The sequence below is a fragment of the Anticarsia gemmatalis genome, chromosome 11 (genome assembly GCF_050436995.1).
Source record: "Anticarsia gemmatalis isolate Benzon Research Colony breed Stoneville strain chromosome 11, ilAntGemm2 primary, whole genome shotgun sequence".
Classification (NCBI taxonomy): Eukaryota; Metazoa; Arthropoda; class Insecta; order Lepidoptera; family Erebidae; genus Anticarsia; species Anticarsia gemmatalis.
In genome coordinates, this window is record NC_134755.1 from 7,126,585 (window position 1) to 7,145,405 (window position 18,821).

The 18,821-nt window shown below is 34.1% G+C and overlaps 1 protein-coding gene across 3 annotated transcripts; it reads left to right on the plus strand.

Moving 5' to 3' along the window:
• The first annotated feature begins 63 nt into the window (after positions 1-63).
• LOC142976475 (uncharacterized) lies at positions 64-18,137 on the plus strand. 3 transcript variants are annotated; one of them, XM_076119863.1, is made up of 11 exons: positions 64-501; positions 1,256-1,348; positions 4,495-4,607; positions 7,377-7,461; positions 8,228-8,307; positions 8,820-8,960; positions 11,106-11,213; positions 12,999-13,131; positions 13,833-13,891; positions 14,166-14,525; positions 14,658-18,137. In XM_076119863.1, exons 1-11 carry the CDS (start codon positions 401-403, stop codon positions 15,938-15,940), a joined length of 2,556 nt encoding a protein of 851 aa, XP_075975978.1. In that variant the 5' UTR covers positions 64-400; the 3' UTR covers positions 15,941-18,137. The 3 variants fall into 3 exon arrangements, with proteins under 3 accessions (XP_075975978.1, XP_075975979.1, XP_075975980.1); XM_076119864.1 differs by having other exon boundaries at positions 14,661-18,137; XM_076119865.1 differs by lacking the exon at positions 1,256-1,348.
• The last annotated feature ends 684 nt before the right edge of the window (positions 18,138-18,821 follow it).

The window sequence follows — 18,821 nt, forward strand, 5'->3', positions numbered from 1 at the left end:
GAAAGATATACAAGCGAACAGAGACAGCGATCTCGAAAGTCGAAACACAACACTTCACAACACTATTGCATGTTATCTGTGCTGATGGTCGTGCTTTGCTTTCGCTTCTATTTATTAAATGATATCGAAATAATCTGAGTTGAAGATTATTGGTCAACGAAATATCTGAAACGGCCCATTTGATAATGTAGTAGCTGTAGTATTGTTAATAATCAAAATTAAGTTCAGTGTATGTGGTCGCGTACTCAAGTGCCCTACATTTCAACACTTTTTATTTAAATGGAAGAGAATTGTGTACAAGTGTTTATGTTTAAGGGAGTGACTTAATGTTATGATTGTGATGGAATCTTTTCTTAGGATACGGTCTGGTCGGATTCCTATTGATTGAGAAACTCTTGTTATGTATACTTTAGTAGAGATAGCTCTAAGTGTGGGGGTGCTTGTCACTCTCGTTACAGCACTTTCAATATGTGTCTGTGGCTGCAAGAACTCCAATCAGAAGTAAGTATTTGTTTACATTATGCATCTCCTCACTTACTATAGCATTTTACTATCATATTTTCTGAAAGATGATGAATAAAATATCAGTACTTTTTATATGTTTACTACAGTATTCAAAATAACTTTCACTAAGATCCTGTTTAATTGACAATTTATTGAAAAATAGAGTAATTCATAAAATTATTTATTTGTACAATTTAGTGTTTTTTATTAATAAAGTATTTTTTATTACTATCAAAATATCTAGTGATGAAATAGATTTAGTTTACCAGTAGATGGAATACATAGGTACATTTTATATGGTGATGTCATATTTTAATAAAATTGCTGAGGAAGGAAAATATAATATTCTTAGCAATAAACCTAGTGCATTGGTTTGATGATGATATTTCATAAAACTGCTTTTTTTCCTTATACTTTAACTTAAACATGTACTATCATTTATAAAAGAGCCTTACCTAATACCAATTAGGTAATTACTTATTGACCTAACAGAACTCAGAAATCAGTTATGTTCAATTATAAAATAATAAATTTACCTACTTCATTTCAAACCATGATATTATTATAATACATTTCAGTATAACATTGAGGACAAACAAGATGTTACCTAGTATATTTATTAACTGCAGTACATGTATGTTAAAACAAAATGCAAATAACTATTGATTTAAAACACATTGTAAAACAATGAGTCATTTACAGCAAACAGTAGCAGGTGTACTACATGAATGAATATTTTTATATTTAACAGAAGTGAGTTGGTCGGTACGGCCGGTGTGGTCAAAATACGATTTGATGAGGAGGCACCTTCTCCGACGCCCACCACTCCGGCCTCTATCAAGCGGTTTGTTATAGTTCTAGCATGACCTAGACTAGACATACCTAACTCAAGGGCTAACATGATGGTCTACTTAACCATATAACTGATAAATCATTTCATATGAGATTTAAACTAATTTTATTGTTGTAATGTAGTGTGTGGTATTATATTTATAAACTAATATAAATGGGCATTCTGATATTAACTATTCTAACATACCTAGTCTATTACCTTGTTACCATAACATTTTCCTTATGATTGTATGTTATTTTAAATATTATGCTGTAGTTACATTCTGCATAAAACTGTTTCAGTTCTCCTTCCTAGTAGATAATAACAAAATTCCTTGTTGCATCTATGGTATATTGTTTACTTACCTACATTGAATTTACTTTGCTACATAATTATCGTTTTTTTTTATTATAACAGTATAAAAGTCAAAAGAGACAGTGGATATTATTAATCTGTTGTTACTCCATTAATTTAAAGCTAAAAAATCATATTACTTTCTTGTTATAGTAGTACTTTTTCAAACACATTCCATTTCTTGCAAAGTATGCATAAACAAACCTCGGCTTCGTACAAACGTTCGTATTTGCGCAAATACCTTAAGTATGCGAATTCAAATATCGCCAAATAATGAGCAATTCTTATATGTATTCACAATAATATATTGTCTATTCAATGATTTCGTTCTATAAAAAATATTAAGGTAGTGCGAATAAGATTCGTATTACTAAAGATTAGCTTAAAACGGAAAAAATTTAGGATAGATAAGATGCATATTGAAAGATATTATGAGTAGGTAGTCAACTGATAATATCTTTAAAATCCTCGGGACACATCGACTAATAAAATAAAATCTAAATTAAACTGCACTGAAAAACTAAATAGATACAATGGAGGGGCAGTTCTAGATTCGTACGTACACTACGTACGTGCAGCTTGTATCTCCACTTACGCTACGTGAAGTCCTTTGCCCTCGAGATCTCGATGGAACAAAAAAGTTTTTAATCTTCCCTTTAACCACCTTCAATCAATTAGTTGAAACATCACCCCATTCTATTGTTATGAAATCGATCAGAGGCTTTTATTAAGAGGCAATTATAGGTAGATAATTATCCTGATGTCGATAACTGGCATTTGACTTGTTCGCAGCGGAGAAATTGCTCCCTTATAACTTCATTGAAGCTAGGTAGGTATATTTATATATGTATGTATAAAACAGGGTTCTAAAATTCGAAATATAGTTCGATATAAACTGCTCACCGGTTATTCTTTACGACCATTAAAAAGTCCACAACATACCTACCTACAAAATATTACCTAGAACTTGATGGTATATCCCGAATACGTGATTTAAACAATATTTACGTATCTCACGTCACAATATTGAGCCATGAGGGCATTCTTCCTAATACATTTTAAATAGCTTGACCGAGAAAACAGCCGCAGAACTGTTGTAAACGCATTATGACCGTATGCAAATATTGGCCCTTATTTTGTACCCCTAGAAAGTCGGAGCACTCGAACATTTTGAAGTACTTATTGTAAATTACAATTATTATTATTACTAGCAAAGAAAGTTAAATTCGCGCATGAATTTTATTACATTCATCAAGCCAAGCATCAATTTATAGATATTTAGAACATTTTTTTTGTTAAGAATCTTCGTGGTTTTGAACTATATTGCGCTCAATAAAAAAAATGGTGCAGGAATAAATACATGGTAAAGTAGTAAATTGGTTGTCCCAAAGTTGAATCCATAGTCATCACTAGCGATAACAAACCAATTCGCGAAATATACCTGAAATTATGCTTCGTATGAAAGTACAGTGAGTACTTGACAAAATAGTTTCATTGAAGAAGTGATGCATGCATCACTTCTTCAATTAGGGTTAGTCATAGTAAATCCCTGATACCGTAGGAACCACTTATTAAATTATTAAATGTGTAATCGCGTAGCATCCTCTTACTCTTGCACATAGACCCTATCAGAATCTAAGCTGAAAGAAAATCAGCTGTGGCGAAACACCCGCAAAAAATGCTTAAACGTCTGCTAGTGTTTCTAAATTTTCGGCAACATAAATTGGAAAGTAAAACGATGACTCACGCGAGCCGATTTTATGATTCACTTCTCTTTTTAGTCATTGCATTACAATAGAAAATAAATGAGATAATCTAGAACGATGAATTAAATTTTCCGAATTAGCTACAAATAGGTAGGTGATTTATACTTTAACATTCTATTAACTTTGATGCATGTTGGTAATTGGTTGATTACATGCAATTGACATAAAACACATTTCCTCGAAATCGCGTTTTGCGAAACTTGATGTTGCTACAAACTTACTACGTTTCTTACGAGACTATGCTAAACACGATCCTACTTCACATATCCTGGGTTACATCGAGTTCCTAGTAATTGAAGTCTTAATTGGACCGAGAGCACTACGTGTTAATCCAATAGGTACTTCGGATGACTCAATAGCTACATTTACTCATGTTTATAATTCCTAGTGTACACTGCAGTCTGATTATATTAATTGGTATCATGGCAGTACCCACGTATAAATGGAGTCAATTGATTTTTTAAATGCTTTGTTCATCAACCTACATGATACATAATACATATCTATTTGTTCGTAACACAGTAAACGAGTAAATTACTCAAGCAATTAAAGTCGTTGATAACTGGATCTATGTAGATATACGTAACACTGTCTGTTATAAATATTTTTTATTGTTATACTGAACGTTGACCTAGAACTTTATAGTGTTCCGAAATAGTAACGGAGGTACCTATCGGTGTAGCGGCATTGTGGCATTTAGATCTTGATTGTTGCGTGATGCACGCAAAGTAATTTGTTTTGTTTCGAGACTACGGAACTGTCATATTACAAGCGCTTTTATGTTTCCTTTCCCTAACCAGCCCTACACGGATGTTACGATAGTTCGCATGCAAAAATATTTCATTTTAATATTTACATGTTTATGTATGCCTGTGTTAATGTTATAGCTTTTCGTTGAAACATTAGTACGGAAAATTTGGTGTCATAATGTCCAGAAATTGACTAAGTGTTTTATGTTTATCTCCTGGAATCCTAACAGAATCAGTCCAGTCGCTTTATAGCAAAATCATTTTGTCATCTCTCGTTTCTCGTTGACAGGGCGTCTACTCAAAACAGCCAGCGAAGTTTGCCCGAGATACCACATCCTGTGGGAAGACACGACAGTGGGGATACCGCCTCGGAAATATATGCCACTGTGAACTTGGATGAAGGTAAATATTTAACAGTACAAATATAATCGGAGCATATCAGTAGTTATGCTGAAAGTAGATCGACATTGATGAATCAATGAATAATACATCTGTAATTAAAAGTAATGTAATCGATAGTGCAATGTGTTGTTAAGTGAAAAGTCGGTTTAGTAATACGGTACTAAAGCGGTTCGTACTGTCATAAGTCGTTAGACAAACATGTTGCGCCTGACCTACGAAACCTCGACACATGTCTTGATTTCAAAGGTCGTGGGCGAAAGTATGCGAGCACCCTACCATCAATTTGATACGATTCTGTAACTTATGTTCAATATGTTAAGTATCAAAATCGTATCACGTACTTCGTCGCTTTTGTGTTTAACCTTTTCAGACTATCTAAATAGTTTTCATTGTTGTAGAGGACTTATATTTTTTATCCTAAAGAGTATTGGCACAAACTACATAACGGATCGTGGATATATGACAAACGATTGGCGTAAGGCCCCACTTAGTACAAAATCATTGTGATTTTATATTTTTGCAGCCAATTTCATTTATTGATTTTGACTTCATATCTAATTAATTTCCTTTCTCGTGCTAGCTCTTAGTTGTGGATAATTTAAATCAGTTAACACGCTAATAATAGGTCAAGTATGTAAATCTAAAAACATTCTGTTTACTTGCTTACCTTTAGTCATAAAAGTAAGTTTTACATAAACAATTCATTAATTTCCTTATGTGGGTGAGTGTTACATGCGTCATGTTTCTCTTAAACCACACTATTTATTGCATTTTTTAGCTATATAAATAATAATAAATTTAACCCATTAAAGTCCCACTGCTGGGCAAGGGTCTCCTCCCGGAGTTAGGCCTTGAGTCCACCACGCTGGCCAAGTGCGGGTTGGGGACTTTGCATGCCTCAGTAAATGTATTAAACAAATTTTAGGCATGCAAGGTTTCCTCACGATGTTTTCCTTCACCGTTGGAGCATGTGATAATTATTTCTAATACACACATAACTACGGATCGGAAAGTCATTGGTGTGTTGCCTCGGGTTCGAACCTGCGACCACTTGCGTGGGAGGTGTCAGTTTATACCACTCGGCTATCACTGCTTTTTGCTTTAGCTGTACATAAAGTTTAATCAAATTAATAATGTTTGTTGGTATTTTCACGCATCACCCAAAAACTGAAAATCGTATACTTATGTCATACGTTACTGGTTCTTGGTCCAGCTTAGTCCCTATGAAGATATTTAGATCGCTTATGTCTGTATGGGCCGGGATATAAGGTCACATGACTTACTTTTCGTTCTTTAACGTAAGTAAGAAGTATGTTCGAACAGCGCAGCAACCTTTATGATGAAATCAGTATCATTTTGTAGATTGAACATCGGAGATACGAAAAGCAGTCACACTGGGCTGACTCGCATAACTTAGTATAGGAAAATACCACTATAAACAATTCCGCAATCAATATTCGATTTTATGATTATCGTTTTACAAGTAATTACTACGAGAAACTCTTTATCTAGTAAATATTACTCAATATTTATAGAAATGTATTATGCTGGATAATTAGACGTGTTAGAAATATTACAATTGACAATAGCTTTGGTACAAAACAATGGTACATTTGTGTATTTAGAATAACTTCACGATTTTGTAAACCTATTAAAAATTACAGAGGTAAATGTAATACCGTATAGTTTATTAATTAGGTATTGTAATATTTCTGCTTAATTAATAAAACGATACACTTGGACCGACTTTTTCATATGAATACGAAGAACTCGTCTCGGCCTTTTGCTATCCTTTTGACGTTAAAGAAAGTCTGACTACAACGCAAAATATATCTCTAGATATCTAAAATAAGTTTGTCTTTCTGATACGCTTTTACGCATAAACGGCTGGACCAATTTAGATGTTCGGGAGGGTGATAGATTGTATCGGGGAAGGACGTACGCTACTTTTTAATCAATATTACTGTTTAATGGTCTACGATTTCTTGTTTGATTTCAATTGATAAGTATATCGATATCGCTACATTGCCTACCTTTGAAGGAGTTACAATATTTTACTTTTTAAAAAAGTTGAGTAGTAAGTAGGTACAGTTGTGGTGTAAAAACTAATTATTATAATAAATGGGAAAGTTACTTTGTTACGCTTTCACGGTTTAACTTCGTAACTGATTTTAATGAAGTTTAAAATTGAGATTGTTTAAACCCCGCGGGTGAAATGAGGTGTTAAGCATGAATTATAAAAAATGTTTTTTTTTTAAATAAGAAACTAGTTAGTTTCCCTTAATTTTTAACATTACCATAGAATAGATAATAATAGTACGCGGCATAACTAAAGCCTACAATTTCAGAACTAAGCATAATTTTAAACAATTGACTCATATTCAAGGAATTCATCGATAAAATACACCCGTATATCTTTCAGTATATTTAATATCTAAACCATTTGCGTACAAAGCAAATGCTTCTCAATCAGCAATTGCAGAGCTATTCCCATTCTACAATTTATTTAGATACTCCTAATTCTGATCTATAAATAGCCTTTAAAACATTCAGTGCAAACTCCTACGCCATTAATAACAATATTATTAATTACATAAAACATAATTGCTACTGTGCCACGAAGATCAGATTACCGCGATACGATCACTGATCAGGCCTCACTATCGGCGCTAAGATCCGTCAACGCAGAACAAAGGCGCCGCTACTCGGAACTGTCGTTAATTACCTTGTAATCAGTCGATTTTAGCTTATCTATATTGTTTATCGCAGGTAACAAGACAGTAGCCGCTCCGTCTACGAGCCGCGATCATCCCTACGAACACGCCTATGCTAAACTACAGAATGAAAGTCATATGTAAGTATTTTTGGCCAAGTAAAGACAAGTTCCGCACTAAGATTTGATCTTGTGTCCCGGGGAATTGTAAAAACATCAGCCGCAAAGTACGACCATACCCGAAACATCTATTTGTGGATCGCACAAATATTTGTACCGTGTGGGAATCGAACCAACCAACGAATCTCTCAACGCACTGGTAGTGTGGCAACCACTGGTCGTCCAAACTTATTTAGTTAGCATATATTGAGCCATAATATTTGAGCTACTTTTGTTTTATAAATCAATGAACTTAATTGCAACTTAAATAGAACATACAACAGCTTACAAGAGATGATTTCGTGAAAATTTTCATTGTACCAAAAACTTTTGCTCGATTTTTGATGCTGATGTAAGAGTCTAGAAATAAAGCATCATATACATAAATAAAGACATTATCGTGCAAAAAATAGAGAGTAATGAAATGCAATAATAAAATAACTATCAGGAACCGATAACAAGGGACAATCACCTGAAGGGATACTACCAAAAGAACTAACTGTGAATAACGTAGTAAGCTTATGCTCTTAAATCACGTAGGTATTTTAATGAGTACTAATGAAAGTAATTTAGTAAGCATGAGTTGTGCGATTAGTATCGGATATTTTATTTTTGTCATTGCCTACTTAAGTCCGAGATTCGGAAATCAACAAAATGCTGGCCGAAAATATTAACCAACTCGACGTTAGCGATCGAAAGAAGAAAAAATAAATTAGTATAAATTTATGGCTTTTTTTTTTATTTGCAGACTCGTCGAAGTGACCACAGATGAAACATCGGAAAGGGAAATACAAATAGACGAAAGAGAGGTCGGACAAAATCCTGCAGGTTTGTAACTTTGTATACAAACGCTTATAATATCTTATCTATGATTAGATTCAAACGTTCCGAACGGTAGGTGTAACAGCTGATTAATTAAGTACTGTTAGCAACAAACATTTTAGGTTTGGGTTAATAAAAATGTAGTGGTATCTATATCTAATGAGCTATGAATATCAAAAAGGATAATTCAACTTTTCTTTATGTCTGATTACCTAATCGATCTTTTTGTATAAAAATAAATTTGAATAATTCAGCAAATTACGATAAATGTAAACAAGTTTATCAGAAAAAAATACAAAAACAGTGCAGGTACATAGTTTACAGAAATTTCCTCATAGAAAAATAAGAGGGTACACGTTATATAAATAGATTTATTTATTTATTTATTGTTTTTATCCCAACCGTACTTGCCTATAAATAAAATTACTAATGAATTGGATGGTATATCGATCCGTTATCAACTAATGAACTTTACTTGTTTAGTGTTCAAGATATTAATCAATATGGTGTATTTTCAGAGTCGGTGGTGATATCGGCATCGGTGGCAATTAGCGGGCAGTTACCATCGAGCCAAGAGCTTCCGTATATAACGCCGCCGTCGCCGCGGCCTAATACAGATAATACCACACATTTCAGTGGAGATTCCACTGATTCTGCCAGTATGTATTTTTCTTATTAGATAGATTAGATTACTAGCTTATCGTAAAGGAGGTCATTTCACAGTTGCATGAAAATTTTCTCCTCATACTTTATACAAACAACACTAAATGACTGCTTCTGTGGCGCGGTCGGTCGTCTATGCGACTGCCGAGCAAGATGTCTCAAGTTTGAATCCTGGGTCAAGCCAAACCACTGGTTGTGTCAGTTCTACGCCATCGGCCTATGAAAATAAAGGAATAGCGAGTGTATGTACCTGTATATTGTTCACACACTAGGTCACTATAAACAGAGTCCTGTATCGTTGGCCAGTTTCAATTAAACTGACCGCCTTAGCCAGTTATCAGGAAAACATTAACACTAAATGTGTGACGTATTAAGATTAACACTGTTCCCTGAGTTTTATCTAAATTAAAAGCGGGCGGAACCGCGCAAGTATTCCCTTATCACAGAGGAGAAAACGTTATTTTATCAGTCTTGAAATAAGTAGTTAAATCCAATTATGGGTTTTATGATTCGGATTACAAAGCCCAAAAGCATTTATTTGTCCCACTTAGCAATTGCTATCTATGCAAATCATATCTTTTTATTATACATAAATATTTCAGCGGTATTTATGCCTGTAATCCCCAAGGTTTTAGTCACGGATATATTGATTATCGAATATCTACGATATCTGTTTAAAAATCCGTTACATATTTTTTTTTTATAATGTAATTATTATCCATACTATGCATATATTGGACAATGAAATTACGTCTGGAATATTTTACCAAGGTTACTATGTCATTGTATTACGAACGCACAAGCTTACGTATACGCTCGTATACGTTCGCACGTAACTTTATTCTTAATCTTAAAATATAAATATATTCACTTAACTAATATAAAAATATTAAGAACGCTAAAAATATTGAGATTTCTTATAGATTTTTTTAAAACCTGCCTGTTTCAGTAAAGCCAAACTTACTTTAATAGAAAAGCTATAAATAAACCAACCGGCTATTATCGTTGTAATCACGTAATTCAGTAATACGAAAAAAATGCAGTTGTTCAATGAGTAGTGTAATAAATCAATATGATTGATCGTTGTTCGAGCCTCATCCTTAACTCAAGTAGATGTCCGTATAGATTTGAAACAGCGATTAGACTCCATTAAGATTAGATCCTTACGCAGATAAAGATATAAAAAAAAGAAAAAAATAATTCACAAACAATTCGTTTAAAAATATACTCTAATTTGCATATTTAAAGATCATTTTTCTTCGTACGTAATTTTCATCATTACATAGAATTATGTCACTTTAATTGATGAAGATTTTATTTACAGCAATTCTACGAAATCGTTTAAATGCATCTGAAATTATAATTATAAAGATAATTATCTCGTATAGCTACAAAAGTACTTGTAATTTAATTTTAATAGTTATTTATCAATAGTAAATAGCTCTTTTTATCTTATTTGTTATTTCTGGACCACTCCTTTGCAATAAATAATCCCCGTGTTAAAGGGGACTTTTCAAAACACATAAAATAAGAATTTGATAGCCTGGTGACCTAAATTTTCTATGAAATGATAAATCGGTGCCGGTGATATAAAATATTAACTGCAATCAACTCCGACTACCAGATAAATTGTATCTGACGCATTCGTAATCTTTCTTTATATAAGTACCGCAAAAGCAAAAGAAAAGGACACTAGCCCTCTTATTTATAAACACACTATAAACCTATTTTATTAAAAAACTACTACAATATGTCTTCTCTTTTTCATTCCGCTAAGGAGTGAAAGAAACAGAACTTTTATAAGCCTTTCATAATTTCATATATTTTTATGAATATGGCGGTAGATTAATATTTCAATGTAACTATAACCAATGGCATAATAATAATATTATGGCATCACCATAAAATGATATGTCATTAGAGAAAGATCCAGTGAGCAAGTCATTTCTAACTAGACGTAAACTAGCTTCACCCAATATTGGCATCCTTATCTGAAGATTATTGTTATATTGAGACTGACCACGGAATGGTGATAATAAAGTATTACTTATCCTTTTGAAATGCCAGACAATGTTGACAGATGATATTATAATTCAGGTTTATTACTATAATGATTACATATTATTTGTTTTGTTTTTTAGAGGGGTACACGAGTATTTCGGTTCGCGAACCACTTAGTAACATCCGCGCACAGAGTAGCAGCAAGCCCCCGTCACAACCGCACTATGCAACTGTGTCTGACGACTCAGGTTAGTACATGTACAGTACGTATGAACTTGTAATAAAATCTTTTAGGCTTCAAGAATCACAAATGAGTACACTGTTCATTAGGTTTCTTTCAATGAGCTGGTGAGGTACCCAAATATCGAGCTTTTTTGTGAAGAGAAAAGATTTTATTACAAGTTCATACATACTATAATGCGAAAAGACTTTTTGCAGACCAAATATTATATCTTCTGTCTTTTGTGTATGATTCTTTTCTTAAATCACTGTATGTGTCGTTCGTTCGTAGGCGCTCTATGTACTGGGTGCAAAATAGTAATCTTAGCTACTTTAAGATATCACATTTTAAATAACAGCAATTGTTATTAGGTATCCAATAAGACATAGAAATAGAGTTCACTTGTTCCTATAAATACATATTTGGATTATGTACAGAACTTGGCACTCATTTACATATCCGTTCTTTTTGCTGCCAAGCCCACAACCAAGCATAGGTTTTGTATTGAACTTGGCTTTCCTTTTTTACCTATATATTTTTGGTGAGATAATTACATTGAATTAACTGTTTCTTACCGCAAAAATCACATAAAACTCTTTTTGTTCACAAAAACAGTAACGTGACGCGCACTTTACACTCTTTCACTGCCGGAACAATATACTTTACCTTATTTTTTTTAATTTTGTAGGAAACAGTTTTGCCATATTATTACAGCATTTTGGCTCTTTAAATAGTAGGTTGGGTCGTCACACAAATAAAAAGCCATTGTTTTGTTTTAAACAATTGATACTATTATTGCTATAGCAAGGCATTATTCCTAAGTTTTCGATAGTATGCATATAATTCAGATATATTGTACAATTTATTTAATATTTCAACCATAAGATACTGCAAAAAACGACAAAAATGCCACACAAAAAATTGACACTTTAGGCGGCCCTACCCTTATTAGCGTTGGCGACTTTTGTAACTGACTGTATATTCAGACTAGGTACTTTATGTTCAGCAAGATCAGATAGCATAAAGTTATGATAACTGATAATCAAAAGGCGAATTAGATTCGGTTAGACGTAAATCGGAAGGGATATCGGATTTTCCCAATTAAAATTTTTCAGTAAAAACTCGTAGTTTCGTATCTCATTATATTAAATATTTATCAGAACAACAACAATCGATTAAGCGCCTCCTACTATGACGTTAATTTGGGAAACAATGTTTCTTTAGAAATTACAATTAATTAGGATTAACAAGATAAAAACGTTATTAATCAGTACAAATCCGGAACTTATTACTTTAATATTAACGAATGACTTGACATAACTATGATGGCAATATTTGATGTTTATTCCGACATCCGCACACAAGATAATGTGAGTTATAATCTTACTAGTTCATTCATAAGATACTTATAATATTACTAATACTACGTCAATTCTCACTAATTGATTAGGTATAAACCCAATCAGTTGACGCAGTATTACTGTTAACTCAATAAGCCCTATCAATAAATAAAAAAATACCTCCTTATCGTTTCACTACTATAATATGTGTGAGTGTACGTCCCCTTAGAAGGAAATGCGCTTGCAGTTAATAGTTTTCAAGAAAGATTTACACAAAGAATAATAAATTAACTCGGTATCAGGGACTACTCACATTTATTTAGCTAAATTCGCGTTTCGCTGAATGATTTTGGTCATTTTAAAACGTACCATTCGAGAAGCCAATGTAACCTGAGCAGTGGATAGAAATGGCCGGAATAGATAGATAGTGCAATATGTTTGTTTGTTAAGTGATTGATAATGTTTCTATACAGATGAGACGTACGCGGCTATAGAAGAGGCGAGCGTGGGCGAAGGTTCGGACACGTACGCGCAAATAGCCACCGAGCCGCGGCGCAGAGATGTTACTCCCGACTTACTACAGACAGATCCCACACACGTCGCCAGGTGAGGAATATACCTTTAAATTATATGTATAATTCATTTAGTTAATCTATACCAATATTATAAAGCTAATCGCGCTTATATCAGGCACTACTGATGCGAATTGAAAAAATATTTTACCGTTGGATAGTCTATTTATTCAGGAAGGCTATAGGCTATGTAAAATCACGCTCCGACCAAGAGGAGCAGATTACCAGTAAAAAATGTTACAAAAACTGGGGAAAATATGACCCATTCTCTCTTATGTGGCGCAAGCGTGGTTGCGCGGGTCAGCTGGTAAAAAAAAATCTCGTAAATTCTGAAGCTAATTTAAAATGATGATCTCTTTTGAGGGTAATCAAAATACGAATTCATGACGCCTATCTTGTGACGTCTTTTGACGTCAAGTAGGTAGGTACTTTGGTTTTCATTAGAAATCAGATTGCACTCTTATCATTAAAAAAACCTGAATTTAGGTACAACACACCTTTCCGGAGATTGCCACCGGAATCTTTGTTTATTTATGCCGTAAGCATCAAGGTCGCATCATTGGATTACAATAATATTAAGAGATAAACAAGTATTGTCTCCATATAAATGAATAGTACTGCTGTGACGCAGAGGTAGTAGCGACGACCATTACACCTCTGTCCACGAGGATTTACTATAGGCTATTGGATTGATATTATTATTACGATGTTTACGAAATTGTTTTATATATGCAGAAGAAGTGCTCCACCCGAGATCGGTGCGTCGACGTCTCACGCAACTCACTCCAGACAAGGTATTTCTCTTTACATTATTTTTTGATTGCTTTCTTACCTTTAATGCTTTATTGTTATATAAAATTAGCAAAACTGAAGATAATCTTCATTATTGCTATCAAATTACTGACAACTACCCAATAATTATGTATGTTTTTTCTGTGATTGGTAGCGGTAATTGTCAATAACGGTCAATTATATTACTCAACAATTAAAAGTAATCTCGAGTTTCATGTTTCATGTATTAATATAGGTATAAGTCTTAATTGAATATGTTATTTGGTATTTTTATAGCGTCATCATCATCATGTTCAAATTCGACGGGTGCTCTGGGTTCGCCGAAACCCGAAAAACGTCAAGCAAATTCGCCGCTACCACCGCCGCCGCTCGCCGGGAGCCACGCGTCGTCGCAGGCCAACACGCACATATCGTCCCACAGCTCGTCGCACAACACGTCCCACGTCCCGTCCCACAGCACGTCCCACGCGATGCACGCCGCCCACACATCTCACGCCGCCCACGCTTCCCACGCCGCCCACGCTTCCCACGCCGCCCACACTTCGTCCCACACTACGTCACACGCGACGGTCCACGCCGCGCCCCGACAGCCCGCTATCGAGCAAGCGCAAAGACATCAACGAATGTCCAGCACAGGTAATAAGACGATTGAATCTTAGTAATGTTAATATTTATTTCAAGTAAAAAGGAAAAAAGTTAACTAATTCTTACAACTTCACATAATATGATCATTATTTCTCGACGTAACAGTTATATTCTTTGTTTAAGGAGATCTTCACTTCAACCATGATAAGCTACGGCGGAGTCTTAACGAAAAACATCAACGAAACAATAGTTGCGTCAGTTCGTCGGATTTCTACGGCTGCAATTATCCTGTTGAAAAGCACAGATTTAGCTCTGGTGACTTGATTCGACCACTAGTTGCCAGGGAGCTCAACTTTGATATTGATCAACGGGAGAGCCAAACTGACAATCTGTACAATTCCATCGATGGACCTAACTACAGTGACTATTCGTCGGCAGACGCCAATACAAGCTTGAACTCTGACCATCGAGTAACTGAAAGTCCTTCACGCAACGTAGAGGAAATGTACGCCAAAGTTATGAAGAAAACAAAAGGACGAGCGGAAGAATCTGTACGACGGTCAAAAGAATTCTCCGGAGGTGACGGAGAGCCTCACACGTCTAAGTATCGCGGTGATGATCCTGGCTACGAAACGATCGACCGGAAAAAATCAATCAACCATGGATATGAAACGATTGCACACAAAGAACGTAAATCGTCACAAAACCAGGATCCAGGCTACGAAACTGTTAAAGATTTGAACAATGCAAGTGCCAACACGAATTTTTCAAACAATAATTTGTTAAAACTAAATCATTTGGTGGCAGACAGCGGGCCTAACAGCATTGTCAGTAGTGACGCTGGATATGAACACATATCGAAGACTGACAACAACGCTTCCGACTCTGACCCGAATTATGAAGTGTTGAGAAACCAGCCTCCTACACCGCCATACGCCACCATCGCGCCGAACTACAAAGTTCAGCCCACTTATTCTACCGTAAACAAAAGGCCTGGTAAATACAACAATTGGCCTGCAAATAATAATGATGAACCCACCTTAGAGCCTAATTATGAGTCGATGCCGCACGAGGCCTTGTACAACACCGGCAGTGAGTCAGATCCGAATTATGAGTCGGTTCGCCCCAAAGATCCTAACTACGAAAGTGTGAGTGCTCAAGATCCAAATTACGAATCCTTGAGATGTAAAGATCCAAAATATGAATCGGTTCGATCCAAAGACCCAAAGTATGATTCAGTACGTTCCAAAAAGGACCCCAACTATGAAAGTGTTAAATACTTTGAGTTATCTAAGAAAGAGCCACCGTACGAAAAGGTGAATAGTGAAAGACCGGCAGGCTCCAGTGTGGAGAGGTCCGACTCAGCGGCGGGATATGAGAAAATTAATGTACCAAACAGTAGCGAGCCCAAAAGCAGTATTAATAACGGCGGCGACGCCACCGTCAGTGATTACTTTCAAGTGTAAATGTGTAACTGAAGAATATTATATATGACTTTGTTTATGAACAATGACAAACAGGAAAATGAGCTATTAACATGAATATTTTATTAACAGTATTCACATAGGATTTTGAGATTGAGTGCTTTTTATTTATTTATTAAATATTTTAGGGACTGTAAACAGCACCTCAACGTTAGATATAATAAGTAATATCTTCCTTAGGTATCTGTGATATATGTATGTTATAAAATTTTGATTTTTGTTTTTATTTCCGTAAGATTTTTATATGAGCATTGATAGACAATTATATTATTCTGAATACGAGAATAATTTGTTACGAAATCTCCATTTATTACTGTGTTCAAATGTGTGATTATGTATTTACTTACACTTTGAAATGCTAATTAAATGTATGCGTGTATTATAAATATTGCATGTACAAAATGTAGATTGTACATATTTTTTTAATTTTAAGTAATTTATGACTAACTTTATTACGAACTTTTTTCATTGAAAACGGATTGACTTCACTTTGGTCACGGAACGTGTTATTGTGAGTGTCTCGTTTACACAAAGTGAGCATGCACAGGGAAATAACATAAGTGGCAGATCTCTATATATATATGTATGATTTTAATCTTATATATTAGTAAAATTGTAGTAAACTTAGTAAAAAAGGTGCTTCTTAATTTAACAAAACCTCGAAGATTTAGCTTACAAATGCTAGTTTAATACTTTTTGTTTATTTTTATTGAATAACTTGAACTGTCAGGTTTGTTAGTTCCCTGTTTGACGACGATGTTTATGTAAATGGAGCCTGCATTTTAGCTTAAGACTGTCTTATGATATGAGTTTGATAATATTATTATACACCTATATAATGGATTCATAAACATTTTAAAACATTATGTAGGTAGTTCATAGCGTCAGGAAATACTTATATAAAATTCTAACATTAGTTAACACTTTTGTTTTTATAATTTGTTGTTACTTTGTTATTAAACTGTTTTTAAATGTGAATGTATTTAACATTAATGTCATGTAGCCAATGTTGGAACATACGAAAGTTAAGCACATGTATTCAGTTTGAAAGTGAACAAGTATCTGTTTAATATTAATTCCGTAATGAGTTACGAACTTGAATTTTATAGATTGTTCGCACTTTAAGAAAAATAAGTACCTGAAAATATAATTTTACTATCATGAACGCTATTCAACGAAAGTTATAATTTATGTGGATGCACCAAAGATAAGGTATAATGTTCACTGCTTATGTAAAGCACTGAACGCATGGTATGGCTGGTACTTATGTGTTCATTTTAAAAATTCCATTCTTATCTTAATATTAATTTAAGTTTCATTTCGTCTTGTCTGTATTGACTTTGGTGCGTTCGTATAACATTGCACCATCGGCTCTTCGCTTTTATGAGCTATACTTGCACCATCTTACCACTGTAGTGTAATATAATGTACGTCTATTTATAGTATACCGTATGATATTATACGAGAAGGGACTCAGATGAACTTACACAAATGATTCAGAACAATTTTATTCTGATATATTTTACTTGTAAAAAATAACAATACTGTTTCAAGTCTGTAGTACCTACGCAACTATTTATTTATATAATTTAACTTTGTACAGATTTTTTACTTTGCCGAAAGGATAATATTAACCTAAGTCATTTATAACACCATTTTACAAAATGTAACTTTGCGTATCAATTGACTGTATTGTATTTGTATTTACATAATTGAAAACATGTATTCAGTGACAATCCTAGCCTAAGTAAAAATCGTTTATAATGACAGTAATAGGATTAGAAATCAATATTATAATGTTCTTAATAATATACTTCATTACGAGGGCATCATCAGACGATTCCGTAAAATTCAAATTCCTGATATCTACATAACATATATTTTCTTGTGACACACAAAATAATTGTCATTATAAACGCAGACATTTTAACGATAGCATTTATAATAAAAGGATAACGAATGAACCATGATAATTTTTAGGTAATAAATTGGATCGGATTGTCACCTCAATAAATAAGTTTGTTCAAGGATGTACACCTGGTGTGTATTGATTGCCCCTTGTCTGGGTTCTCGCTGATGTAATATGCTGTATGTATTTTAATATTCAAACAAACTTTAAGCATTCCATAATACTGATAGATCCAGTGACTATATTTATTGGAATAAAGTATGCCATATATTAAAAATACAACTTTTTATTTAGCCCCCTTTTTAAACCTCTGTCTCCCGAATGGTGCCGATGGAACTGTATCGGGTTGTATTCAGTTTCATGCAGTGCATGCATCTATTTTCTCTAGGAGTATTCATAGCAGAATGACAAATTAAAGACACGGACCACATTGGCAATGTCTTGAAAAATTACGTGTGCGTATTACTCGTAACCGGCGGTCCTGTATGACAACATGTATGGATTCGAATGAGGCAAGGGAAGATTGTAAGGACCGTACAAAGGGGTGTTCTTTGGTCGATGCCAGGTCGCAGGTATGGATGTAATATTCATAATTTTGTAATTTTCCCGATACAAGACTCAATTCTTCAAATCGACATTGTCGATTGCACTACTGTCTGAGCCTTCGAGTATAACAGGCGTGAGATGGGTTATCACGATCAAGAAAAACGATGCCTCTCACAGCTTTTAAAAAAAGTAATGAATAAGGAATAATAGATTAAATCACTAGATACACGGGGAAGCAGAGTTATCTCTAATTGTCGTCTTAAATATTTTATTATCTATGGCGCTTTAATTTTTACTTGCCTTGCCATTTTTTTCGTTGCACTCCATGGGTGATCAGTGTTTCATAATTAGTATTTATGTTAGAACTAGATTCAAACAACTGATATAATCGATACAAATTTTGTTAGC

Bases quoted from the DNA above. Each gene is read 5' to 3' on its own strand.
- LOC142976475 (XM_076119863.1), top strand. From the start codon at position 401: ATGTATACTTTAGTAGAGATAGCTCTAAGTGTGGGGGTGCTTGTCACT. The intron at 502-1,255 runs GTAAGTATTTGT...TATATTTAACAG, and splicing joins TGCAAGAACTCCAATCAGAA to AAGTGAGTTGGTCGGTACGG. The intron at 8,961-11,105 runs GTATGTATTTTT...TTTGTTTTTTAG, and splicing joins AGATTCCACTGATTCTGCCA to AGGGGTACACGAGTATTTCG.